The following is a 27876-nucleotide window of genomic DNA, read 5'->3' as shown; positions in this document are numbered from 1 at the left end:
GGTAGATAGAGTTGTAGTTCTTGGTCACTGCACTTCTCCTAGTTGCCATCTGTTTATATTTTATGTTTCAAGTAAATCCCTTTAGTGTATTTAGAGTTATGCTCCGGACAAAAATTTACTTTGAAGTTATATAAAAGGGGAGATAATTAAAAAACTAAGGTAGCTTGAGTTATGGTTCTTGGTGCACTGCACTTCTCCTAGTTGCCATCGGTTTATATTCTTATTTTAATGTGAATCCATTGAATAGATTTGGAGTTATGCTCCGGACAAACTTTCGGCCGGCCGGACAGACGGACGGACAGACGGACAGGACCAATTACTATATCCCCTCCGGTTTTTTTTTCGGCGGAGATAATAAGCATCAAAGTAATGTTTTCCCCGTGAATATTGAAAGGCGGGAAACTAATTTTACAATTCTATGCGCCACAGATTGCTAGCCAGTGAAAACAAAAATTCGAAAAAACATCAGACATTAGTTTAATAATTTTGATATTAATTGAAATTCATATACCCCTGCCCCTCACACAAAAAGTTTATATAATTATTTATTTGGAATGCATGAGTATGTTTTAAAGAGTTCTCGATTTGACTGTATTAAAAACGACGTAAAACACGTCCATAATTTTTTTGAATATTTGAGTTTTAAAAGGTAGTTTATCCTGATGATAGGATCCAGGATATACCGACATCAGAAAATAAAGTTTGGGGATTGTATACATTTCGAAAGCCCTTCTTTACAACGCAACAAAACGGTAAGTTAATGTTTTGAGAATATTTTTTATTTTCAAGGGACAGAATGCTGACTGAATTGTTGAATACATTTATAAACTGAGTTAGCTCTCTTTTATTGTTTTGATAGGTCGGGTTTCTTCCCTTAGTGATAAAGTTGCCTCAATAAACATAACAACAATATCCTTTTATTTGTCCGTTGAAGTACAAGATCCCACACTTGGCGTTTTTGAACAGTGGTGAATGCTACAGGTAGATGTGAGGCGTACATATGTTAAGGTTTCAAAGAAGGTAACATACTATTTTTCATCATTCTACGATTAAGTTTAAAGTTGCCAGTTCTCCCTTTTAGGTCATTATATACTAAATAGTTTCCCTACTGTATATAATTCAATGTAAAAGCGACAACTTTAAGCGAAAATAAATGCAATATTTTGCACTTAGGGACCCCCATAACCGTACCTTTTCTTAAAGGCCATTCTAAGCGGAATCGATTTATGCAATACAAAAGATATGTCAAGTTCAAACCAAGAAAGAACTCGACGCAAATCAATATCAACTGTTTTTGCAACTTTTTTTTTCGGCCGTTTTATAGTGGAATGTAACCTTTTTTAATGCAATCTTTTACTATAGTCTCTAAGTTTATCATATTTCAGGAATTTAGTAGTGAAAACCTATTCATGCCCTACCACTATCTCCAGATGATAAAACCAGAACAATAGTTTAAAGTGTCAAAAATGCCTGTGAGTCACCTATGTTATTGTTTTAGAGAGTACAGCCCTACATGAAATGATTATTTAGTGTACTGTAACCTGTAAGACAACGCTTAATGTCAACATCGTGAAAAATAAGCACTTCTTGATTATTATAAGCCTATTTTCCATGTGCTTGCCAAATTTCAGATTGATCTTTCACGTAGAAATGCTTGAACGTAGAAATATCTCATACAAACAAACAAACATTAATTTTCCAGTTACTCTTCCTATTGAAAACTGTGTCTATTGCATGCATAGACACAGTTCCTCATCCAATTGAAAACTTTCCATGCCATGCATTTGAATCATTTCGTTTTGTAAACCAGATTATTTCACTGAACAAAGTCATTCCAAGATTGATGCCTTATTCCAACTTCACATACTACACTTTTTTTAGGAATGTCATTTAAGTTATTCCTTATGGTAGATGTATGATTGATACTTAATATATTAATCTATGGCAATTTATGTTCAAAATAATGAATGTTAGAGTGTGTAAGACTTTCTTGCCTTATTGAGTTCTCTAAATAAATATTCCAGTAAAAGCTAAAAGAAGGCTAATATTTAAAGCTTTATCACTTGAGAATGTATGGGGGTTGATGTACAGTTAATAATGGTGTTCGATATATTTATATACAGCAATTCTTTATAATATGAGCAGAAAACCAGAAACATATCCTTAATAATGCAGTAATTTGAAAGCAATAATTATTCTCACTTGGTTGATAATGCTTTTGCCAAAAGTAGTTTAAACTTAACTCCAGACATTAAAGCATTTATTTAATTAATTAATAAAACGTTCAAATCATTAAAAGTATTTTCAAATGACAAACACATGATGGGTCATGTTTGTATAAAATGATTTTACCATTTACTAATCATGTGAAACCCATGTGTGATAATTTGTTAAATACAGTTCATTTTAATGTGATAAACATTTGTGGAAGAGTATTTTGATATTAAAACAAAGGCCATATGGTAACTATTTTAAATATCAAAATCACAAGCAGGCTTATTCAAACCCCTCTTTCTGCCTTCCAGGAACTTATCCTCTTGTGTACGCAAACTACCAAAAACTTATTATTTGTATGGCTCTATTCTCCTTTTGAAGCCCTGTCTTATGCTGCATTTACGCAGTTATTGTAACACAATTATATAATCTAACCTTGCTATGGGAAAGCCAGGTTGAATGCATGTGCGTAAAGTGTTGTCCAAGATTTGCTTGTGCAGTACAGTACACACAGGGAGGCTAATCAGGGATTTCACTTTCTTCCATAAATGGATTTTCACTTATAAGATTATTCATTTAAACAAATAATACCATAACAGCAGAAAGGGTCTTACCTGATGACTCTTTGCAGACTGCACTTTAATCACATGCATTAAACCCTTCTTTCTCAGAGACCAGCTCAGTTATACTTGAAAAAGACATTAAATGTGTATAAGCTTTATTTTTTGGATGACACGAATCATGACATTTAGTTATTCATTTTGATCGCTTATGTTACTATATCAGTATTATGTCTTTTATTTCAGCGTTATGTTTTCAGGTCTAGGACTTCAACAATGACTTCACAATCACATGATGTTTTTGACACACAGAAGAGAAGCTGCCTTTCAGGCCTTGATTTGAGTAGAAAGGGATCCATCGATGCACCCATTTTGGATCTTGTCAGCTTCATAAATGGTCACAACAACTTCTTTACCACAAGTTCCTGTTCTGGAAGAATTATCATAGTAGATAATGTAGGTGTTACCTGTTTGTGTGTGTTAAGAATAAAACATGGTTAGACATTTTTACTCTGTAACAACAAGTAAACAGTATAACTAGATGGAAAAGAAACAACCTCTAAGAAGTGATCCACTCATCTTGTTCTAGCAATTTAAAGTTTAAGTTTATTGAACATAAAAACGTGGAGGACAGACATACAAACACAATAAAAATGTTTTTGAACAATTATTGAAACAGTCATCAACAATACCAACAGTTTTAGTACCAGTCATCAGCAGACAAGTAAGTTCTAGAGTTTTCCATTGTTTTCAGGACCCTGAGGGTGTTGTCAAAAAGAAAGGATGCAAATGGCTGTTAACTTCTCACGATTGTGTACATCCTGATCAAGTGGTAATACTTTCACAAAATTGTATAAACCTTTCATTATATTAATAGTCATACATTTAATGCACACAGATTTTTTATAAAATATATAAGATTAAAATCTCCATTCCTGGCAGTTCTGTACTTGTAATTTAAAAATTAAGACATAACCCAAATGAATTCACTACCTGTCTTATGGCATTGGAGCCTTTCATATTGTGCCTGTTGTTTTTTACTGGACACTATAAAATATGTGGTTACCTTTTCATCACCTGTGTTATATGTTTGACACTTTCCTTTGTTAAATTTTCGACAAGTCTTTACTTGTGGATATTTACAATATTCATAAAAGAGCACATATATTTTAATTTGTAGATGATAACAGTCTATAGCATAAATTGTAACAGTTTCAATGAAGTGTTTGGTGGCGCTGTGCTTTATGTTTCTTATAGATTGAGAGCCTGGGCAAATCTGAGGGAAATGCTGCATTAAAATTTGAGGCATTTGTTATGCATGTTCAGTGTCGAAAACTAGAAAATGCTCAGCTAATGGTAAGAACGTTGTGTTGCAGAAAAAAATGTTCGTCACCCTTTGCCAGCAGACAGTTTAAAGGGACCGTCAACCACGAATGACGAAAAGAGAAAATTTCTAAAATACCGTATCTTTTATAATTATTAGTTTATATTGATTAAAATATCACGACTGGTATATTAAATTACTTGAAAAAAGTTAATATTTTCAGTATATTCGGTAATACAATTTCGTGATGTGAAATCAAAAGTACATCGCGAAAATAGGTGATATACACACTATAAATAACGCAAGAAGATTGATAATTTTATTTATAAACAAGTGACAAAATTGTCACACAACCAGGTTTTCAATTTAAAAAAAGTCTGATAAAGGGAGACAATTCAAAATGTGCATTGTTACCTCCCCTTGTTTCAAATTTAATCGATTTTTACTGTGGCGACCTTGCTTTCGATGTGAAAATAAAGTCTGATATAGGGAGACAACTCAAACTCAAAATGTGAATTGTTACTGATAATGTTCATAGTTAACCCCCTTGTTTCACAATCAATCTATTTTAAGTTGTGGCGACCTTGACCTTGGACATATCGACGTAATTCTTTCGCGCGACACACCGTCCAATGATGGTGAACAAATCTGCCAAAATGATTTTAAAATCTCACAATGAACGACATAGTTATGGCCCGGACAAGCTCATTATGGCCATTTTTGACATTTGAACTCAAAGTGTGACCTTGACTTTATAGATATTAACATAATTCTTTCGCGCGACACACCGTCCAATGATGGTGAACAATTCGCCGATCTAATAACCAGTTTTTTCCTTCGGAAAACCTGGTTAAATATATACAATTCACTACGCCTGCACAATTTGCATTCCTGGGTTTACCACGTGACGATGCTGATCGATCTACTTGCGTTATTTATAGTTAACTGGTAGATACCTGGTACCTGGACCCAGTAAAAGTTATTACTGAATAAACTGAAAATATGAAAACTTAACAACTTTTTTTAAGTAATGTTACATACCAGTCGTGATATTTTAATCAATATAAGCTAATAATTGTAAAAAAAACGGTATTTTAGAACTTTTATTTTTTCGTTATTCGCGGTTGACGGTCCCTTTGAAGCTATAAAGCACGTCATCTCTAAATGGCATTTTGAATTTGTTCGGTTGAATCCTCTATTGATAAAGTTAACAGTCCAAATAAGAGTATAATGGAAAAGATGTGTCAAGAAAGTTGTCACTCCCCACTTAGCTTATGTCTGCAAATGCAGTCCTGTAGTTAATTATTCACTTTCTTATCTTATACTAATTACGTTCTAGATACCATGGCGAAACCCTTTGAATTTCTACACAAAATGCTCATTATAAATTTCTTATTTGTACTCATCGCTACCGAGTGTACATAGATCATTATTCTTGTTTTCAAGCAAAGTAGTCTCGTGCGAATGAGGTGGAATTATTGGCATAAGAAAAAATACGTCATTGTCATTAATGAATACCTGACATTTACACTCATTTTCTCACTCCTTTTCGTGCTTTTAGCCATGCACCATTATTTTGCGATGTTTAATTGCATGATTAAAATTGTAATTAGATCAAAATAAACATAATACAATTATTTCTACATTTTCAGCTGAGCTCAGGTGTCGGTTCAGGATTCAGAAACTCAGGTCTGAGTGTTGGCAACAAAGGAAAATTTATTGCAGTAAGTGTATACTTTAACTTTTTTAATGAAGTTAGACTTAAGCATCAACAATAATTACATAACACGTAACAGGCATAGAAAGTGTTTGTTCCATACAAGTTTGCAATTGTATGTTACATAAATGTTTGCAATTCAATGTGTTAATTTAATTATATTAATATCAAAATAATTAAATGTGTTTGATAGTATAATTTCTAGAATTTCCTTGTTCTTATTGTACTTGAATATTTTGTTTTCGCATATTTTGTGGTGTAATATTTTATCATTACAAAGTTATTTAGACGTTTTAGTCGTATAAATGCATGCACGTTCTTGTATTCAGTTTTGTGTTTCAAACTTTTTTCTTTCGTTGATTTTGACAAACGTGATTATTTTTAAGTTTTAAAGTGCAAAAAGACGGATTTCTACCTTGTAACCACCATATATATTCTTATTGGCATATATACAACTAAATCTATAGCCTAGTTAGCTAGTAATTTATTATTTTTCAAACGGTACCGCTTTTAAAACCAAAAGTAGGATTTCTAGACGTATACGTCCATTTCGACAAACGCGATAATTTTTAAGTTTTAAAGCGCAAAAAAGACGGATTTCCTTGAAAGCGCCAGATATATTCTAATTGGCATAGATCAAATATGTTTCTTATTAATACTTACATTTGCTATGCCAAATAAGTTGTTTGGCTTTAATATGATTGCTGTATAACAAAATCTGATAATTCTGAATTTATACATGTTTTAATTTTACTATTACATTTATTTTACTGTATATATGCCAGGCAATGCTATTGTAAATAATAAGATTGTTCTTAAGATAACGAATATGATTTTATTATATTGACAAATAAAACAGGGGTCAGTAACAGATGAAGATGTTGACATTTATTACTTTCAATTGGTATATTAAATTAATTATTTCGTCGATCAATCCGAAATGATCTATTTGTTCAGGCAATCCGAAGCACACAGTCCTTGGAAGTCCCTTTAACCTCCAATGGTCAACTGATGGTGGACAGAAAGGTGAGGATATTTAGGAGGTTGAATTTTAGTTTGTGTACTATCGCATCAAAGTTAAAGTAAGCTTCTTATCAGACAATTTAATAAACCGATAGACATGGATGCATGGTTCTTTGTGATCTGCGATAATGTATAAGAAATGAAATAGTACATCGTCCTTGGCTTTTGTTGACCAATCGGTCTGCCCCAAAACGTTGATCGAACCGTAGCCGAAAGCTGTCGCCCGTTAACTTTTAAAATGCGAGTAGGACATAAATGGTTTGTACTTTTAAGTTTATTATACCACACATTTAACACGTATATTTTGAAATGAATTATTAAATATCACATACAAATATCAAGAATTGTTACATAAGAAACATAATTCTTATGACAGGCTAATAAAGCGTCTTGACGACATTGTGAAACATACATACTACTAGAGCTGAGCCTGTTCTAATACAAAATGATGCCTGTCTATATTCTATTTTATATACTCGCTCACATAATTTATGCATATAACATTGATGCCGGATTTGGACGTTAACATACGCAAACAAGATTTAAGGTATGATATACCTATATTGTATTTTTCGACCGTGTCCAAATGTCAGTTGGACATATGGGAATAACATGTCTAATAACACTGCCAATGCTTTGTATTGACCGTTCCAAGGCGGTGACCCCAGCTTTATTCATATTTTGTGTTTATGTTGGTTTGTATTGTGCTGTATTGTGCTGTTTTGTACTGTTTGGGCAATCGGTCACTTGCCTTAAATAAAGGACCAATTAATTGTTTTAATGAAAATTCAATACTGCTCCAGCAGCTGGAGTTTCACTTCTTTATATTGGTCAAGGGAAATCTTGAGTATAATTAATATCAGACCAAATGTCTTTTTTTCTTTAAAAAAAATAGACAACTGTATGTCAAATGAAAATTTTATGCATTCCACTTCATATGTCATTTCAGTACATCGAGTTTATTGTGGACATGGCTAACAAGAAACTTGCTGACAACTTGGTCAAAATAGAAAGGTAAGATATTATACTTTGTTGAAGTTGTAAAATCTATTAAATATTTACAGAAACGTTTCGATCATTAAATAGCCTAGGTTAAACACGAGGCTAATACAAAATGGAATTGTAAGGCTAGAAGCCAATACAAATACCAAGTAGCATGAAATTTATCAAAAGAAAAAAGACAGAATGTTATATTTTGGCATTTGTTTTTAAACACAACAATTGGGATGCATTATTAGATTAAGTTATTTCGTTCATTCGCGTTCATATTATATATTAAGCAACATTTATCGTATTGTAACGCACGATTTAAACATTCATCTGTTGCTAGTTATGAAAATTTCATCAATAAGATCCCAATGGCCAATTTCAATTGAAAAGCAAAACATGACATAACTAAACACCCAGTGTTAAAATTCAGCGGTTGTAATTGATGCAAGTATTTTACTTTAACCATTAAAACTTGGAGTTTTGCTATCTTAATGCATAGTCCAATTCGGAATTTAAGGCCTACAAAAGGTGAATTAACGACTTGCGCGAATTCAAGCATAATGAAAGAATGTAAGGACAAAAGAAAAGAGGCGTATATTTGTTTAATTAAAAAGTTGCTAAGGTCCACTTTTGTTAAAGTGCACACTGATTTCAACATTAACCAACATACGTGCCAGACATGACGTATGGGTCGAGGAATATTGATAAACAATCTGCTATGTTTACCATAAACATTGTTTTATTCCCTCAGTTTAGCTTTGTACTTGTCCGTTCATTCTTGCATACGTACGTTTATATTTTTAAAGCATCTTTAACTTCTGTGTGGAACCCGCCAAAACGTCCACAAATCAATGGCCTAAACATTTAAATTTGCGTCAAGACAGGAATTGTGTGTGTGTGTGCATAATTATCAAACTGTATCTGTTTACCCGATACAATTTACAGGCCCAAACTTGTGTGTCTTTAAAGCCCTATTTAGCTCTTGGTTGAATATTGCTCAAACTGTCACCGTTTAATGATTTTTTACTGCGACTTATTTTGGCTGTATTATTACCCTTTGTCTTTTTGTCTACTGTATGATGTATAGCATGATTGTGTCCAATATGTGTTGTTGCGGCTGGGATACATTTTAAATAAATAGTACGAATTATTTTGCATTCTAGATTTTTCGAGGATCTGAAATCTGCGGTACACACAGACGCTGCACGATTGTCAACACAGAAGGGTAAGCAGACCACAAAAACAAAGAAAGAAAGAAAAGGAGTGTGTATTGATGACGTCAAAGTGAAATGCTCAAAAGACAATCCAACGCAAAATGACCTTTGTGATAAAATTGACGATGGTGAATTAGAAAATGAAGAAGATATTGTTAATACCGCCATGTTTTGGTGCGAATTGGACACATGAAATATATAAATAGTCTGCTATTTGATACATTCTTATTTGTCTCTATTTGAAATTAATGTCTGTTCAAAGTGTAGCAAAAACAAGAGGTCAAGGTTTCATAACACGATTATCATATGAAATATTAAAGAAACGTTTAAGGGATATAGTCTATGCGATTATGAGGTGGGAGTAAAGATATTTTTGCAGACGTTTAATAATGGAAAATAATCCTTCATTAGACAACTGGAGCATATCTTTGTTTATTCGATGTTTATTTAAAGCGAAATCATCTCCCGAGTTATGCATACTAAGATAAAAAAAGATATACAATAACAAGTTTCAAGTGAGCTAGTCTGATTTCCTGATTAACTTAATGTGATACACGTATATTTATAAAAAAAATTCAACAAAGTTCACCCGAACTTAGGTCGGAACTGTGTTAATATGAACAGAATGATTGTTTTGTTCGTCTCGTGGCTTTAGCCTCTGTCTCTTCTTCTTGTACAATAACAACAAAAGCCAAATCAACAACGCCAACATAAATATACCACAAATAATTCCAGCCTTTGTTTGTGTCTGAATCCGTGTCTGTACGATGAGCAGTAACAGCCTCGGTTGACCCAGTTCAGTAAAATTGCCAAAGAAGTCGGAAAGTGTCATTTCAGTATAGTTGCTTGGTTCAGCACATTTTGGTTTCGGGTTTGAAAATGAAGCGATGTCTCTGAACCAGTGTTCCGTGCAGTTACAGATCCAAGAATTGTTGAAAAGGTAAACGGCCGAAGATTTACTGAAGATGGTAAGGACGCTTTCTGGCAGGGATTTAAGATTGTTGTTCTCCAAGTGGACTACTCCAATGGAACTTTCATCAAATGCAGAAGGGGCGATCGCCCCAATTACATTATCCATTAAATGAAGACCGTCTGAAATTTAAAAAAGTTTATTTAAACACATGTTTGAATCCATTCATAGAGAATTCGGATTGTTGAATGAGGTTTTTGTTTGCAATTTTATAGCGCGTATTCAAGTTTTTATTATAAAATAATACAATTAAAAGTCATACATATATCGTAATATTTTTCAACATATATGTTGCGACATTGGTATCAAAACAGTCCATTAATATGTTAATGTATCGCTTAATTTCACATTTGAAGTAAATGGATAAATATATATATAGTATATATAAATTTTTTGTTTAAAATCAATCGCGATAAAAAACCTAATAGATGTAGTGTGTCAATAATAAAATCGCGCGCATATAATAATGTATGATCTTTTGTAGCGGTGCAAATGTTGTGGATTGTTTTCTTAAATAAATGCGATATGTTCATTTGTTATAAATGACACGTCTTAAAGGAGAAGAAAAGTTAGGTTTAATTACGCATTGAATGAAATTTAGAATTATGCATACACGACATTATAATACGTTATTACAAAGAACGTCATACCTAGACGAAGGCTGCTAAATGTGTCGCCTTCAATGTCAATAATGGCATTGTGTTGAAGTTCAATGTCTCGAAGATTTGCTATTCCTTTGAACAAGACGGGCGGTAGAGTTGTAATTGTATTGATTCCGAGCCGTATTTCTGTGAGCTTTTTAGATCTGTTAGTGCCGCTTCATAAGCCGAAGACATTTGATTAAATGAGCGATTTAGTGATTCAACACCGGTTAGGCCATGAAGAGTAATATTTTCAAGATGGTCTATGTTGTTATTTGACAAATCGACGTCAATTAACGACGACATCCCTCTAAATGCATTACCTTTTATTTCTATGGAATTATGGTGTATGCACACATTTTTCGAACTGGACAGTCCAATAAAATTGCTGGTTTCGATTTGTACAATCCTGTTGTTGCTTAGGTCCAAAGTGATCAAGGTGGATAGCGCATTATAACAGCTTTCGCTCAAGTTTTACAATTCCGTAATTTTCAATTTTCAAATATTTTATATTCGTCATGCCAACAAAATAGTGAGAATACATTCTTCCCAGCGAAAATGCAGTCGGTATAACTGGTCCTTTGATATTTAGGTTAAATGCAGTTCTCGGAAGAGTTTGCAGACTGATTCCAGTGCAGTTGGCTTCCATGAGATCTCCGCCAATGTTAAAACTACACTCATTGCTACACACTCCCGGACACTGGGCCGCGGGGCTTCGATGTAAAACAAATTAAAAAATACACATGTTAAGGACAGCAAATCTCATGTTTTGCATCATATTAGCAGTGCCTTTTCTTTCGTGGCGTGATAAGTGTGAACATAAGTTTTACTTCATCTTCTTTAAATATGGGATATATGTAAAGATAAAAACGTCAGCGCAAATCATCATGCGCGTTGTCCTCATTCGTAATATGCTGTATGGACTAATCTCTGTTAATTTGTAACGTTGAACACCAAATGTCATTCGACTACAGCTCATCATCTACTTCATTGTTGCCAGGTTTAAGCCATGCTTATTATGGCATTGATGTCAAAAGGTAATGAAAACACGAGGGTGTGATATGCTTTCCGCTGAATGCTTTCGTCCACTTTAAGGCTGATTGGTTAAAAACAAGGTTGTCATTTTGTGGCACAATGATACACGTGGTAAGGCACGTTCAGTTGTCATTTATTGGTTTTTGTTATCTTTGTTAACCCTTTCAGCGACCCAATATATTTACGCAGTTGACAGAAGGCGATGATTGAAGATTTGTATTCAAGTAAAACAATAATAAACGTTGAAAGGAGCGCGATTCTAATAATGATAGTTTACGCAAGAATATGAGATAGAAAATTGTAAACGACTTCAATTTATGTCCACATTTGTATTACTACCTTGAATTAAAAAAAAACAACATCTTAAGTGACCAATTTTACCCAAATTATTTTTTCGCTGTTTAAAATTCATCAATAATAATAAATTAGTTATAAATGATACCATTCATTAAGACGGCATATTTTGGCAATACCACAAGCGATTAATCAAATCTGTCCACGAACAAGTTGCACGGAATGACTGTCTTCCTTTGGAAGATTTTCCTCACCATTCCCTATGGAAATCTATGTACCGATGCGTGCTGATTGGAATGTTACAGAGTGGTTACAAATGCGTACCACTGCACCTGCTTATGCAAAGCATTATGTGAGTTGACCAGTGAGTTATTAAACTATAGGGTAATATATGCGTGTTTTGTGTAGAAAGCTTAGAAAAGCAAGTACCTGTCGTGCTTTTGTTTAACATTATTCGTTTAAAAGTTTCAAAATTGTGTAAGCTGTATTTGTTTACATTTTTAAATTCAGTTAAGAGACTAAAAACTTATATTTAGTGCGTTAATCTAAATATATATTTCAAAATATTATTCCACATGCGTTTTTAGCTCACCTGAGCACAATGTGCTCATGATAAGCTTTTGTGATCGCCTTTTGTCCGTCGTGCGTCTTGCGGCGTCAACATTTGCCTTGTTAACACTCTAGAGGCCACATTTATTGTCCAATCTTCATGAAATTTGGTCAGAAGATTAGTCTCAATAATATCTTGGATGTGTTCGAAAATTATGGTTACGTTTGCTTGAAAAACATGGCTTCCAAGGGGCGGGGCATTTTTCCTTGTATGGCTATATATTGCTATAGTAAAATATTGTTAACACTCTCGAGGCCAAATTTATTGTCCGATCTTCATGAAACGTGGTCAGAAGATTCATCCCAATAATAACCTTCACAAGTTTAAAAATGAGGCCGGTTGGTTGAAAAACATGGCCGCTTGGGGGGCGGGGCATTTTTCCTTATATGGCTATAGTAAAACCTTGTTCACACTCTAGAGGCCACATTTATTTTACGATCTTCATGAAACTTGGTCAGACGATTCGTCCTAATGATATCTTGGATGAGTTCGAAAATGGTTTCTGTTGCTTTAAAAACATGGCTACCAGGGGGCGGGGCATTGTTCCTTTTATGGCTATATATTGCTTTAGTAAAACCTTGTTAAAACTCTTGATGCCACATTTATTGTCAAATCTTCATGAAATTTGGCCAGAAGATTGGTCTCAATGATATCTTGGATAAGTAAAAAAATGGTTGCGTTTGCTTAAAAACATGGCTGCCAAGGGGCGGGGCATTTCGTTTTATGGCTATATATGGCTATATTAAAATCTTGTTAACACTATAGGGGCCACATTTATTGTCCGATCTTCATTAAACATGGTCAGAAGAGTCATCCCAACAATATCTTGGACGACTTCAAAAATGATGCCGGTTGGTTAAAAAACATGGCCGCCAGGGGGCCGGGCATTTTTCCTTATATGGCTATAGTAAAACCTTGTTAACACTCTAGAGGCCACATTTATTTTCCGATCTTCATGTAACTTGGTCAGAAGATTTGTCCCAATGATATCTTGGATGAGATCGAAAATAGTTTCGGTTGATTTAAAAACATGGCCACCAGGGGGGCGGGGCATTTTTCCTTATATGGCTATATACGGCTTAAGTTAAACATTGTTAACACTCTAGAGGCCACATTTATTGTCAAATCTTCATGAAATTTGGTCAGAAGATTCATCCCAATAATATCTTGGACGAATTAAGAAACGATGCCGGTTGGTTGAAAAACATGGCCAAGGGGGCGTGGCATTTTTCCTTATATAGCTTTAGTAAAACCTTGTTAACTCTCTAAAAGCCATAATTATTGTCCGATCATCATGAAACATTGTCAGAAGACTTTTCCCAATGATATCTTGGAAAAGTTCGAAAATGGTTCCAGTTGCTTGGAAAATATGTCTACCAGGGGGTGGGTATTTCTCAAAAATACGCTTTGCTTCTTAGTTAATAGAATGTAGTGACAATACAGTATATAGACCGCGAGTTCAGACGATGGTTTATACAATACAGTAATTTGTATTGCTCCCATTAACATGAAATGATTCTAAATGATATAAAATAATGCCTTGCTATATTCTATTTTATATTCTCGCTCACATACTTTATGTATATAACATTAATGCCGGATTTGGACGTTAAGATACGCCAACAAGATGAAAGGTATAATAAACTTATATTGTAACTTTTGACGGAGTCAAAAAATGCCAGTTTGAAGTATTGGAATAACATGTCTAATAACAGTGCTTGGTCAATGGAATCTCAACTATAGTAAATAGCAGACCAAAATTTATTTTTTTCTTAAATGAAAAATGAAGGTTCTATGCATTCCACATCATATGTCGTTAAAGTATATCGAATTTATTGTGGACATGGCTAACATGAAACTTGCTGACAACTTGGTCAGAATAGAAAGGTAAGATATTATACTTTGTCAAAGTCGTACGATCTATTAAATATACAGGTATACAGAAACGTTTCCATCCTTAACATAGCCTAGATTTAACACGAGGCTGATACAAAATGAAATTGTAATGTTAGAAGCAAATAAAAATACCAAGTTGGATGAAAAATATCAAAATAATACAGATAGAGTGTTATATTTCAGCACATGTTTTTAAACACAACCACTGGGACGCATTATTAGATTAAGTTATTTCGTTTATTCGCGTTCATATTATATATTAAGCAACATTTATCGTATTGTTACGCACGAATTAAACATTCATCTGTTGCTAGTTACGAAAATTTCATCAATAAGATCCCAATGACCAATTTCAATTGAAAAGCAAAACATGACATAAACATACACCTAGTGTTTAAATTCAGCGATTGTAATTGATGCGAGTATTTTATTTTAACCATTAAAACATGTGTTAAACATTTGTAGGAGTTTTGCTTTCTTAATGCATAGTTTAAATCGGATTTTAAGGCCTACAAAATGTGAATTAACGAACTGGGCGAAACCAATAATGAATGAAAGAATGTAAGGACAAATGAAACGAGGCGAATATTTGTTTAATTAAAAAGTTGCTAAGGCCCCCTTTTGTTAAAGTGCACACTGTTTTCAACATTTACCATCATACGTGCCAGAAATGACGTATGTGTCGGCGAATATTGACAAACAATTTGCTATGTTTACCATATACAATGTGTTCTTCCCGCAGTTAAGCTATGTACTTGTCCGTTCATTCTTGCATACTTACGTACATACGTACGTTTATATTTTGAAAGCATCTTTAACTTATGGGTGGAACCCGCCCAAACTTTCACGAATGAATGGCCTTAACATTTATATTTGCGTCAAGACAGGAATTATAGTTTTGGCAGAATTATAAAACTTTATCTGTTTTCCGCGATATAATTTACAGGCCCAAATTTTTGGGTCTTTAAAGCCCTATTTAGCTACTGGTTGAATGTTTTATTTTTTATTTTTGTTTACTGTATAATGCCTAGCGTGATTGTGTCCAATATGTGTGGTTGCGGCTGGGATACATTTTCAATAACTAGAACACTTTTTTTCATTCTAAATTTTTCGAGGATCTGAAATCTGCGGTACACACAGACGCTACACGAGTGTCATCGCAGAAGGGTAAGCAGACCACAAAAGCAAAGGTAGAAAGAAAATGTGTGTGTATTGACGACGTCAAAGTGAAATGCTCAACAGACAATCCAACGCAAAATGACAGTTGTGATAAAATTGACGATGGTTGAATTAGAAAATGAAGAAGATATTGTTAATACCGCCATGTTTTGGTGTGAATTGGACACGTGAAATCTATAAATGGTCTGCTATTTGACAAATTCTTATTTGTATCTTATTAAAATCAATGGCTGTTCAAAGTGTTGAAAAACAAGATGTGAAGGTTTCACAACACGATTATCAATCTGAAGTATTAAAGAAACGTCTAAGGGATACAGTCTATGCGATTATGAGTTGGGAGTTAAGCTATATTTGCAGACGTTTAATAATGGAAAATAATCATTCATTAGACAACTGGAGCATATCTTTATTTATTCGAGGTTTATTGAAGCGAAATCATCTCCCAATATATGCATACTAAGATTAAATAAGATATACAATAAAACGTTTCAAGTGAACTAGTCTGACTTCCTGATTAACTAAATGTGATACACGTATATTTATAAAAATTTCAACAAAGTTCACCCAAACTTAGGTCGGAACTGTGTTAATATGAACAGAAGGAGTGTTTTGTTCGTCTCGTGGCTTTACCCTCTGTCTCTTCTTCTTGTACAATAACAACAAAAGCCCAATCAACAACGCCAACATCAATATACCACAAATAATTCCAGCAATCATAGCGCCTTTGTTTGTGTCTGAATCCGTGTCTGTACGATGAGCAGTAACAGCCTCGCGTTCACACAGTTTAGTAAAATTGCCAAAGAAGTCTGTAAGGGTCATTTCGGTATTGTTTCTTGGTTCAGCACATTTTGGTTTCGGGTTTGATAACGAATCGATGTCTCTGAACCAGTTCTCCGTGCAGTTACAGATCCAAGAATTGTTGAAAAGGTAAACAGCCGAAGATTTACTCAATGAGGTCAGGACGCTTTTTGGCACGGATTTAAGATTGTTGTTCTCCAAGTGGACTTCTCCGATGGAACTTTCATCAAATGCAGAAGGGGCGATCGCCCCAATTACATTACCCATTAAATTAAGACTTTCTGAAATTTAAAAAAGTTTATTTAAACACATGTTTGAATCCATTCATAGAGAATGTTGAAACAGGTTAGTTTTGCCCGTATTCAAGTTTTTATTATTAAATAATACAATTAAAAGTCATGCATATATCGTAATATTTTTTCAACATACATGTTGCGACATTGGTATCAAAACAGTCCATTAAAATATTAATGTATCGCTTGAGGTCACATATATACATTTTTTTAATTAATCGCTATAAAAAACATAATGGATGCAGTGTGTCAATAATAAAATAGCGCGCATATAATAATGTATGATCTTTGCATAGGTCGTGGATTGTTTTGTTAAATAACTGCAATATATTCATTTATTATAATATAATAACAAGTCTGAAAGCAGTATAAAAATTAAGAATTATAACGCATTGAATGAAATGAAGAATTACGCATAAAAGGCATAATAATACTTAATTACTGTAATACAAAAACGGCATACCTAGACGGAGTCTGCTGAATGTGTCGCATTCAATGTCAAGGATGGCATTGCGTTGAAGTTCAATGTTCCGTAGATTTGCTAGTCCTTTGAACAAGACGGGCGGTAAGGTTGTAATAGTATTGTATCCGAGCCGTATTTCTCTGAGGTTTTTAAGATCTGTTAGTGCCGCTTCATCAACCGCAGATATTTTATTGAATGAGAGATTTAGTGATTCAACGCCGGTTAGGCCTTGTAGAGTAATATTGTCAAGATGGTCTATGTTGTTATGCGACAAATCGACGTCAATTAACGACGACATCCCTCTAAATGCATTACCTTTTATTTCTATGGAATTGTGGTGTAGGTACAAATATTTCAAACTGGACAGTCCAGTGAAATGGCTTGTTTCGATTTGTACAATCATGTTGTTGCTTAGGTCCAAAGAAATCAAGGCGGATAGCGCTTTAAAGCAGTTTCGATCAAGATTTACAATCCCGTAATGTTCAATTTTCAAATATTTTAGATTCGTCATGCCACCAAAATATTGAGGGTACATTCTTCCCAGCGGAAAATCAATCGGTTTGACTGGTCCTTTGATATTTAGGTTAAATGCAGTTCTCGGAAGAGTTTGCAGACTGATTCCAGTGCAGTTGGCTTCCATGAGATCTCCGCCAATGTTAAAACTACACTCATTGCTACACTCTCCCGGACACTGGGCCGCAGGGCTTCCATGTAAAACAAATTCAAAAATACACATGTTAAGGACAGCAAATCTCATTTTTTGCATCATATTAGCAGTGCCTGTTCTTTGGTTGCGTGATAAGTGTGAACATAAGTTTTACTTCTTTTTCTTTAAATATGGGACATTTGTAAAGGTATCAATAATATCTTGCATGGCTTCAAAAATGGTTGCGTTTGCTTGAAAAACATGGCCGCCAAGGGCGGGGCACTTTTCCTGTTATGGCTTTATATGGCTATAGTAAAATCTTGTTAACACTATAGGAGCCACATTTATTGTCCGATCTTCATTAAACTTGGTCAAAAGATTTATCCCAACAAAATCGTTGAGGAGTTTGAAAATGATGCCGGTTGGTTGAGAAACATGGCTGCCAGTGGGCTGGGCATTTTTCCTTATATGGCTAGTAAAATCCTGTTAACACTCTAGAGGCCACATTTATTGTCCGATCTTCATGAAACCTGGTCAGAAGATTCATCCCAATAATATCTTGAACAAGTTTTAAAATGATACCGCCAGGGGGCGGGGCATTTTTCCTTATATGGCTAAAGTAAAACCTTGTTTACACTCTAGAGGCCGAATTTATTTTCCGATCTTCATGAAACTTGGTCAGAAGATTTGTCCTAATGATATCTTGGATAAGTTCCAAAATAGTTTTGGTTTCTTTAAAAACATTGCCACCAGGGGGCGGGGCATGTTTTCTTATATGGCTTTATATTGCTTTAGTAAAACATTGTGAACACTCTAGAGGCTACATTTATTTCAAATCCTCATGAAATTTGGTCAGAAGATTGGTCTCAATGATATCTTGGATGAGTTCGAAAATGGTTACGTTTGCTTGAAAAACATGGCCACCAAGGGGCGGGGCATTTTTCCTTATATGGCTATATATGGCTAGAGTAAAATCTTGTTAACACTCCAGAGGCAACATTTATTGTCCGATCTTCATGACACTTGGCCAGAAGATTTATCTTAATAATATCTTGGATGATTTCAAAAATTATGCCGGTTGGTTGAAAAACATGGCCGCCTGGGGGCGGGGCATTTTTCCTTATATGGCTATAGTAAAGCTCTAGAGGCCACATTTATTTTTCGATCTTCATGAAACTTGGTCAGAAGATTTGTCCCAATGATATCTTTGAAGAGTTCGTAAATGTTTTCGGTTGTTTGAAAAACATGGCCACCAGGGGGTGGGGCATTTTTAGCTCCACTGGACAAAGGCCAGCGGGGCTTATGTCATGGTCCTGTGTCCGTCGTGCGTGCGTGCGTCCGTCCGTGCGTTAACTTTTCCTTTAAACATCTTCTCTTAAACTGCTGGTCGAATTCTGATGAAATTTCTCAGGAATGTTCCTGGGGTGAACCTCTTTTAAATTTGTTCAAATTATGCCCCTGGGGTCAAATTTGACCCTGCTCCGGGGGTCACACAAATGAAAATGTGCTTATATAAGGCCTATTTTGTGAAAACTTTGAAAATCTTCCCGTCCATAACCATTGGGCATAGGGCTATCAAATTTGGTATGTAGAGACATCTAATAGTCCTCTACCAAATTTCTTCAAATTATGCCCCTGGGGTCAAATTTGACCCTGCCCCGGGGGGTCACAATATTGATCATATGCTTATATAAGGCCTATATTGTGAAAATTGTAAAAATTCTCTTGTCCATAACCATCGGGCCTAGGACTATCAAATTTGCTATGTAGTGACATCTAATAGTCTCCTCCCAAATTTGTTCATATTTTATCCCTGGGGTTAAATTTGACCCTGCCACGGGGTCACACAATTGAACATATGCTTATATAATGCCTATTTTGTGAAAACTTTAAACAATTTCTTGTCCATAACCATTAGGCCTAGGGCTACACAATTTGGTATGTAGTGACATTGTATAGTTCTCTACTTAGTTTGTTCTAATTATGCCCCAGGGTCATATTTGACACTGCCCTGGGGCCACAAAATCGATTATATGCTTATATAGTGCCTATTTTGTGAAAACTTTAAAAACTTTTTGTCCTTAACCATAAGGCATAGGGCGACCAAATTTGGTATGTAGTGACATCTAATAGTTCTCTACCAAGTTTGTTCAAATTATGTCACTTGGGTCAAATTTGACCCTGCCCGGGGGGTCACACAACTGAACATACGCTTATATGGGGCCTATTTTGTGAAAACTTTAAAAAGCTTCTTGTCCATAACCATTGAGCATAGGGCTACCAAATTTGGTATGTAGTGGCATCTAATAAACCTCTTCCAAATTTGTTCAAATAATGCCTCTGGGGTCAACTTTGAACCTGCCCCGGGGGTCACAAAATTGAATAAACGCTAATAAAGCGCCTATTTTGTGAAATCTTTAAAAATCTTTTTGTCGAAAACCATTCGGACTATTGCTACCAAATTTGGTATGCAGTAACATCTTATAGTCCTCTACCAAGTTTGTTCAAATTATGCCCTTTGGGTCAAATTTGACCCTGACCCGCGGGTCACAAAATTGAATATTATATACGCTTATATCTTGCTTATTTTGTGAAAACTTTAAATTATTATTGTCCTTAACTCTAGGACCTAGGGCTACCACATTTTGTATGTATTAAGATATAATAGTCCTCTACGAAGTTTGCTCAAATTATGCCCCTGGGGTTAAATTTGACCCAGCCCAGGGGGTCACACAAGGGTACATCTGCTTAAATAGGGCCTATATTTAAGTATTTGCACATGCCGAGAATATTTGTTTCAGCCTTTTTTCAGCAGTGGAGCGATACAGGGCCATCATGGCCCTCTTGTTCCTAATATGGCTATATATTGCTTGAGTAAAACCTTACTTACACTCGAGAGGCCACATTCATTGTCCAATCATCATGAAACTTGGTCAGACGATTTGTCCCAATGATATCTTGGATGAGTTCGAAAATGGTTCCGGTCGGTGAAAAAATATGGCCGCCAAGGGACGCGGCATTTTTCCTTATATAGCTATAGTAAAACCTTGTTAACACTATAGAAGCCATAATTATTGTCCGATCATCATGGAACACCAACAGAAGATTTTCCCAATGATATATAGGACAAGTTCGAAAATGGTTCAAGTTGCTTGAAAAATATGGCCAACAGGGTGCTGCACATTTTTCCTTATATGGCTTCATGAATTCTCATGAAACTTTGTTAGAATATTATATACATGATATCTTTGATGTGCATAAAAATGCTTTTGGTCTGTAGAAAAACGTGGCTACTAGGGTGTTCACTAGTCATGAAAGTTGGTAAGAACATTTTATTCTTATGACATCTTGAGCTGCACAGACTAGGTCAGTTCATTTGAATCTCAGGTGAGCGACTTTTGGCCTTTCCGGCCCTCTTGTTCATATAATTTTACATGTCTTCTAACTAAAACAAGTGATCAAACGGATGTGTTATAAATCCATTGTTTTAATACAACTGCATAGCCATAAGCAATTCTTTAATTCTTTTTTGCTCATAATGGATTATGTATTTATTTATTGCTCACAATGAATTATGATATCGCAACACACTTGTTCGAACAACGATCAAATATAACATTTTATCGTTTCAGAAAAATCTACAATATATTAATGGCATTCGATATCAGGATGCTAATAGTACTTTCATTGCCATCAAACGTTAGTGGACAATATAAATGATTACATATCGCAATTAGAACTACCGACCTCATTCCTTATTAATAAAGGTGCTGTGGTGAGTGAGGTGTGTCGATACAACGTCACTACTTTAAGAATTTTAATTCAATGTTCAATCGTGCTATTTTACCACTGACTTTGTTAACTTGCACTGTCAAATTAATACATAATATTTGTATTTGCACCATAATACATCAACAGTGAAACTAAAGAGCTTGGGCAAGTATTTAATAGATTTATTAAACGAAGTTAAGGTAGTGAATTTATGATTTTATTCGTCCAGAAAATACTTTATCTTATAAATAACTCACTTTTCCATTAACACACAACTCAATCAATTATCGTATCGACACGTTATTAAACTCGCTAATTTACCTGTGCACAATACATTTCCGAGAATACCTAATACACATTGTTCCAAGCAATTTACTAACATGACCATACACAATCGTATAAAATACTCTACAGTGTACTGTGGTTTCAGAACATACACCTGATACGATAACACATGTTTTAGCATGTCAAATGCAGATATTTTAAGCACATGTGAAGTATGGCACTGAGTCTCAAATTGACTAACCATACTATAAGGAAACGAAATTGAACCAGTATGCAAATCTTTGGAACCCATGTTCTCTAAAATACGCTTTGCGTCTTAGTCAATAGAATGTAGTGACAATACAGTATATAGACCGCGAGTTCTGACGATGGTTTAAACAATACAGTAATTTGTATTGCTCCCATTAGCATGAAATGATTCTAAATGATATAAAATAATGCCTTGCTATATTCTATTTTATATTCACGCTCACAGAATTTATGTATATAACATTAATGCCGGATTTGGACGTTAACATACGCAAACAAGATGTAAGGTATAATAAACCTATATTGTAACTTTTGACCGAGTCAAAAAATGTCAGTTTGACGTATTCGAATGGCTTGTTTAATAACAGAGCTTGGTCAAGGGAATCTCAAATATAGTAAATATCAGACCAAAATGTATTTTTTTCTTAAATAAAAAATGAAGATTCTATGCATTCCACTTCATATGTCGTTTAAGTACATCGAATTTATTGTGGACATGGCTAACATGAAACTTGCTGACAACTTGGTCAGAATAGAAAGGTAAGATATAATACTTTGTCAAAGTCGTACGATCTATTAAATATACAGGTATACAGAAACGTTTACATCCTTAACACAGCCTAGATTTAACACGAGGCTGGTACAAAATGAAATTGTAACGTAAGAGGCCAATAAAAATACCAAGTTAAATGAAATTTATCAAAAGAAAAAAGATATAATGTTATATTTTAGCACATGTTTTAAACACAACCACTGGGATGCATTATTAGATTAAGTTATATCGTTCATTCGCGTTCATATTAAATGTAAAGTAACATTTATCGAATTGTTACGCACGAATTAAACATTCATCTGTTGCTAGTTAGGAAAATGTAAGCAATAAGATTCCAATGGCCAATTTCAATTGAAAAGCAAACCATGACATAAATATACACCTAGTGTTTGAATTCAGCGGTTGTTATTGATGCAAAATTTTACTTTAACCATTTAAACATGTGTTAAACATTTGTTGGAGTTTTGCTATCTTAATTCATAGCCCAATTCTGTTTTTAAGGCCTACAAAAGGTGAATCAACGAACTGCGAGAAACCAATAATGAATGAAATAATATTTGGACAAAAGAAAAGAGGCGTATATTTGTTTAATTAAAAAGTTGCTAAGGTCCACTTTTGTTAAAGTGCACACTGTTTTCAACATTAACCAACATGCGTGCCAGAAAGGACGTATGTGTCGGCGAATATTAAGAAACAATCTGCTATGTTTACCATATACAATGTCTTCTTCCCGCAGTTAAGCTTTGTACTTGTCCGTTCATTCTTGCATAATAACGTACATACGTACGTTTATATTTGGAAAGCATCTTTAACTAATGGTGGAACCCGCCCAAACTTTCACAAATGAATGACCTACACATTTAGATTTGCGTCGAGACAAGAATTCAGTTTTTGCAGAATTATGAAACTGTATTTGTTATTATGTATCTGTATCTCCGATACAATTTACATGCCCAAACATTTGTGTCTTTAAAGCCCTATTTAGCTACTGGTGGAATGTTGCTCAAACTGTCACCGTTTAAAGTAACATTACTACGCAAAATCAACGAAAATTTCGTACACTATTTCGTAAAATAAAGCTAAACAATTAAAATTCATTATTCCTTATGGCAATTGCCGAAATTTCAACGCTAGATGTGGTCTGGAAAAATAGATGTGTGTAGATACAAAATGCTCGTTTTTATTATTGCTTTGCATATTTAATTCCATTTTAATTTCCCGAACCGATCTCTATTCATACGGCACATGACCACTAACATGGTACCATTTTAGTGTTCGTGTGTCGAATGAATAGATATATTCGCGGGATATTAACATGGAATAAATTGTGTCACAAATAAATAAAAACGAGCATTCAGTATCTACAAAAATCTATCTAATCATACCACACCTAGAGTTGAAATTGTGGCAATTGCTATGGGGAATACTGATTGTTTAGGTGTTAACTTTATTTTACGAAATACTTTACGAAATTGTCGTTGATTTTGAACGTTATAGAGGCTTTAAAGCCCTATTTAGCTCCTGAGAGAGTGTTTCTCAAACTGTCACCGTTTAATGATTTTTTACTGCGACTTATTTCGTCTGTATTATTACCCTTGGTCTTTTTGTCTACTGTATAATGTATAGCGTGATTGTGTCCAAGATGTGTTGTTGCGCTGGGATACCTTTTAAATAATGAGTAGATTTTTCGAGGATCTGAAATCTGCGGTACTCACAGAGGCTACACGAGTGTCATCACAGAGTGGTAAGCAGACCACAAAAGCAAAGAAAGAAAGAAAAGGCGTGTGTATTGACGACGTCAAAGTCAAATGCTCAAAAGACAATCCAACGCAAAATGACATTTGTGATAAAATTGACGGTGGTGAATTAGAAAATGAAGAAGATATTGTTAATACCGCCATGTTTTGGTGTGAATTGGACACGTGAAATATATAAATGGTCTGCTATTTGACACATTCTTATTTGTCTCTAATTGAAATCAATGGCTGTTCAAAGTGTAGCAAAACAAGAGGTCAATGTTTCATAACACGAGTATCATTATGAAGAATTAAAGAAATGTCTAAGGGATATAGTCTATTACGAGTTGGGAGTTAAGATAGTTTTGCTGACGTTTAATAATGGAAAATAATCATTCATTAGACAACAGGAGCATATCTTTATTTATTCGATGTTTATTGAAGCGAAATCATATCCCGATATATGCATACTAAGATAAAATATTATATACAATAACAAGTTTCAAGTGAACTAGTCTGACTTCCTGATGAAATAAATGTGATACACGTATATATAAAAAAAATCAACAAAGTTCACCCACACTTAGGTCGGAACTGTGTTAACTGTGTTAATATGAACAGAAGGAGTGTTTTGTTCGTCTCGTGGCTTTACCCTCTGTCTCTTCTTCTTGTACAATAACAACAAAAGCCCAATCAACAACGCCAACATAAATATACCACAAATAATTCCAGCAATCATAGCGCCTTTGTTTGTGTCTGAATCCGTGTCTGTACGATGAGCAGTAACAGCCTCGGGTTGACACAGTTCAGTAAACTTGCCAAAGAAGTCGGAAAGTGTCATTTCGGTATAGTTTCTTGGTTCAGCACATTTTGGTTTCGGGTTTGATAATGAAGCGATGTCTCTGAACCAGTTCTCCGTGCAGTTACAGATCCAAGAATTGTTGAAAAGGAAAACGGACGAAGATTTACTGAAGATGGTCAGGACGCTTTCTGGCAGGGATTTAAGATTGTTGTTCTCTAGGTGGACTTCTCCGATGGAACTTTCATCAAATGCAGAAGGGGCGATCGCTCCGATTGTATTATCCATTAAATTAAGACCGTCTGAAATGTAAACAAGTTTATAAAAACAAATGTTTAAATTCATTCATAGAGAATTCGGATTGTTGAATAAGGTTAATGTTTGCAACTTAATAGCGCGTATTTAAGATTTTATTATTAAATAATATAATTAAAAGTAATTGTTTACATGTATCGTAATATATTTTCAACATATATGTTGCGACATTGGTATCAAAACAGTCAATTAAAATATTGATGTATCGCTTGACTTCACATTTGAAGTAAATTACTTAATATATATATATACACTTTTTGTTTAAAATTAATCGCGATAAAAATACCTAATAGATGCAGTGTGTCAATAATAAAATCGCGCGCATATAATAATGTGTGATCTTTTGTAGCGGTGCATAGGTCGTGGATTGTTTTGTTAAATGATTGCAATATATTTATTTATTATAATTATCACGTCTTAAAGCAGTAGAAAGATTAAGAATAATTACGCATTGAATGAAATGCAGAATTACGCATAAACGGCATAATAATACTTAATTACAAAAAACGTCATACCTAGACGGAGGCTGCCGAATGTGTTGCCTTCAATGTCAAGGATGGAATTGTGTTGAAGTTCAATGTCCCGAAGATTTGCTAGTCCTTTGAACAAGACGGATGGTAGAGTAGTAATTGTATTGTATCCGAGCCTTATTTCTGTGAGTTTTTTAAGATCTGTTAGTGCCGCTTCATCAACCGCAGATATTTTATTAAATGATAGATTTAGTGATTCTACGCCGGTTAGGCCTTGCAGAGTAATATTGTCAAGATGGTCTATGTTGTTATGCGACAAATCGACGTCAATTAACGAAGACATACCTCTAAATGCATCATCTTTTATTTCTATAAAATTATGGTGTAGGTGCAAATATTTCAAACTGGACAGTCCAGTGAAATGGCTGGTTTCGATTTGTACAATCACGTTGTTGCTTAGGTCCAAAGTTATCAAGGCGGATAGCGCATTAAAACAGTTTTGCTCAAGTTTTGTAATTCCGTAATGCTCAATCTTCAAATATTGTAGATTCGTCATGCCAAACAAATGGTAAGAATACATTCTTCCCAGCGGAAAATCAATCGGTTTGACTGGTCCTTTGATATTCAGGTTTAATGCAGTTCTCGGAAGATTTTGCAGACGGATTCCAGTGCAGTTGGCTTCAGTGATATTTCCCTCACTGTTAAAACTACACTCGTTGCTACACTCTCCCGGACATTGGGTTCCACGGCTGCGATTGAAAACAATTGCCAAAATACATAGGTATAAGACAGCAAATTTCATTCTTGGCATCATATTAACCGTGTCTGTTTTTTTAAATGGCGTGATAAGTTTGAACATAAGTTTTACTTCATTTTCTTTAAATATGGGACATTTGTAAAGAAAAAACGTCAGCGCATGTCAACATGCGCGTGGTCTTCATTCTTAATATGCTCTATAGGCTAATCCCTGCTGATTTGTATAATTGATCACCAAATGTTATTCGACTGCAGTCCATAAACTTCTTCATTGTTGCCACTTTTAAGCCATGCTAATGATTCCTTTGATGTCAAAAGGTAAAGAAAATACGTGGGTGTGATATGCTTTCTGCTGATTTCATTCGTGCACTTTAAGGCGGATTTGTTGCGAAATAAATGTAAAAACAAGGATGGCCTTGAACATTAGTAACACACGTATTCAATTCTATGTTTTGTGTTCCATTGATACACGAGGAAACGTGGAAAGGCACGCTTAGATGTCATTCATTGGTTTTTGTTATCTTTGGAAACACTTTCAGCGACCCAATATATTTTATTTACGCAGTTTGCAGAAGGTGATGATTGAATATTTGTATTCAAGTATAAGAATAATAAACTTTGAAAGGAACATAGGAAGCGCGATTCTAATAATGATAGTTTTCGCAAGAATATGAGATTTAAAATTGTAAACGACTTAAGGTTTATGTACACACTTGTTTGTATTACCTTGAATTTAAAAAACAACATCTAACGTGACCAATGATACCCAAATTATTATTTCTATTTCGCTGATTAAAATTCATCAATAATATTAAATTAGTTATAAATGACACCATATTCATTAAGACGACATACTTTGGCAATAACACCGACAAGCGATGAATCAAATCTGTCTACGAACAAGTTGCACGAAAAGACTTCCTTTATAAGATTTTCCTGACGATTCCCTACGAAAAGCAATGTACCGGTGCGTGCTAATTGGAGTGAAACAGATTGGTTGCGAATGCATACCACTGCACCTGTTTATGCAAAGCATTATGTGACTTGGCCAGTGAGTTATAAATCTATAGGATAA

At 34.5% G+C, this 27876-nt stretch overlaps 3 protein-coding genes and 1 long non-coding RNA gene across 6 annotated transcripts in view; 2 read left to right on the top strand and 2 right to left on the bottom strand.

Annotated features, from left to right (window-relative positions):
- Positions 1-27876, top strand: part of LOC127867465 (uncharacterized) — a 136818-nt gene that overhangs the window by 54314 nt on the left and 54628 nt on the right. The window lies entirely within an intron of this gene.
- LOC127867461 (tRNA wybutosine-synthesizing protein 3 homolog) lies at positions 868-9771 on the top strand. Of its 3 annotated transcripts, none has more exons than XM_052408621.1 (8): positions 868-1020; positions 3035-3230; positions 3529-3606; positions 4032-4130; positions 5751-5822; positions 6773-6841; positions 7788-7852; positions 8992-9771. In XM_052408621.1, exons 1-8 carry the CDS (start codon positions 1001-1003, stop codon positions 9233-9235), a joined length of 843 nt encoding a protein of 280 aa, XP_052264581.1. In that variant the 5' UTR covers positions 868-1000; the 3' UTR covers positions 9236-9771. The 3 variants fall into 3 exon arrangements, with proteins under 3 accessions (XP_052264581.1, XP_052264580.1, XP_052264583.1); XM_052408620.1 differs by having other exon boundaries at positions 3021-3230; XM_052408623.1 differs by lacking the exon at positions 868-1020 and adding an exon at positions 1403-1472.
- Positions 16092-18011, bottom strand: LOC127867455 (chondroadherin-like). Its single transcript, XM_052408614.1, has 2 exons — positions 17222-18011; positions 16092-16746 (listed from the first exon to the last, which is right to left on the bottom strand). The coding sequence occupies exons 1-2, from the start codon at positions 17988-17990 to the stop codon at positions 16238-16240; spliced, it is 1278 nt and encodes a 425-aa protein (XP_052264574.1). The 5' UTR covers positions 17991-18011; the 3' UTR covers positions 16092-16237.
- LOC127867454 (nyctalopin-like) lies at positions 24879-26882 on the bottom strand. Its single transcript, XM_052408613.1, has 2 exons — positions 26091-26882; positions 24879-25562 (listed from the first exon to the last, which is right to left on the bottom strand). Exons 1-2 carry the CDS (start codon positions 26857-26859, stop codon positions 25045-25047), a joined length of 1287 nt encoding a protein of 428 aa, XP_052264573.1. The 5' UTR covers positions 26860-26882; the 3' UTR covers positions 24879-25044.

This window comes from Dreissena polymorpha, chromosome 2 (genome assembly GCF_020536995.1).
Source record: "Dreissena polymorpha isolate Duluth1 chromosome 2, UMN_Dpol_1.0, whole genome shotgun sequence".
In the NCBI taxonomy this organism is placed as follows: Eukaryota; Metazoa; Mollusca; class Bivalvia; order Myida; family Dreissenidae; genus Dreissena; species Dreissena polymorpha.
This window is presented reverse-complemented; position numbering and strand designations above follow the sequence as displayed.

Coding starts and splice junctions, on each gene's coding strand:
- LOC127867461 (XM_052408620.1), top strand. CDS start 973: ATGCTACAGGTAGATGTGAGGCGTACATATGTTAAGGTTTCAAAGAAG. Junction 1,021..3,020: donor ATGTTAAGGTTTCAAAGAAG/GTAACATACTAT, acceptor CTTTTATTTCAG/CGTTATGTTTTCAGGTCTAG. Junction 6,842..7,787: donor AACTGATGGTGGACAGAAAG/GTGAGGATATTT, acceptor ATGTCATTTCAG/TACATCGAGTTTATTGTGGA.
- LOC127867455 (XM_052408614.1), bottom strand. CDS start 17,990: ATGATGCAAAAAATGAGATTTGCTGTCCTTAACATGTGTATTTTTGAA. Junction 16,747..17,221: donor ATTCAGCAGACTCCGTCTAG/GTATGCCGTTTT, acceptor TTTAAATTTCAG/AAAGTCTTAATTTAATGGGT.
- LOC127867454 (XM_052408613.1), bottom strand. CDS start 26,859: ATGATGCCAAGAATGAAATTTGCTGTCTTATACCTATGTATTTTGGCA. Junction 25,563..26,090: donor ATTCGGCAGCCTCCGTCTAG/GTATGACGTTTT, acceptor TTTACATTTCAG/ACGGTCTTAATTTAATGGAT.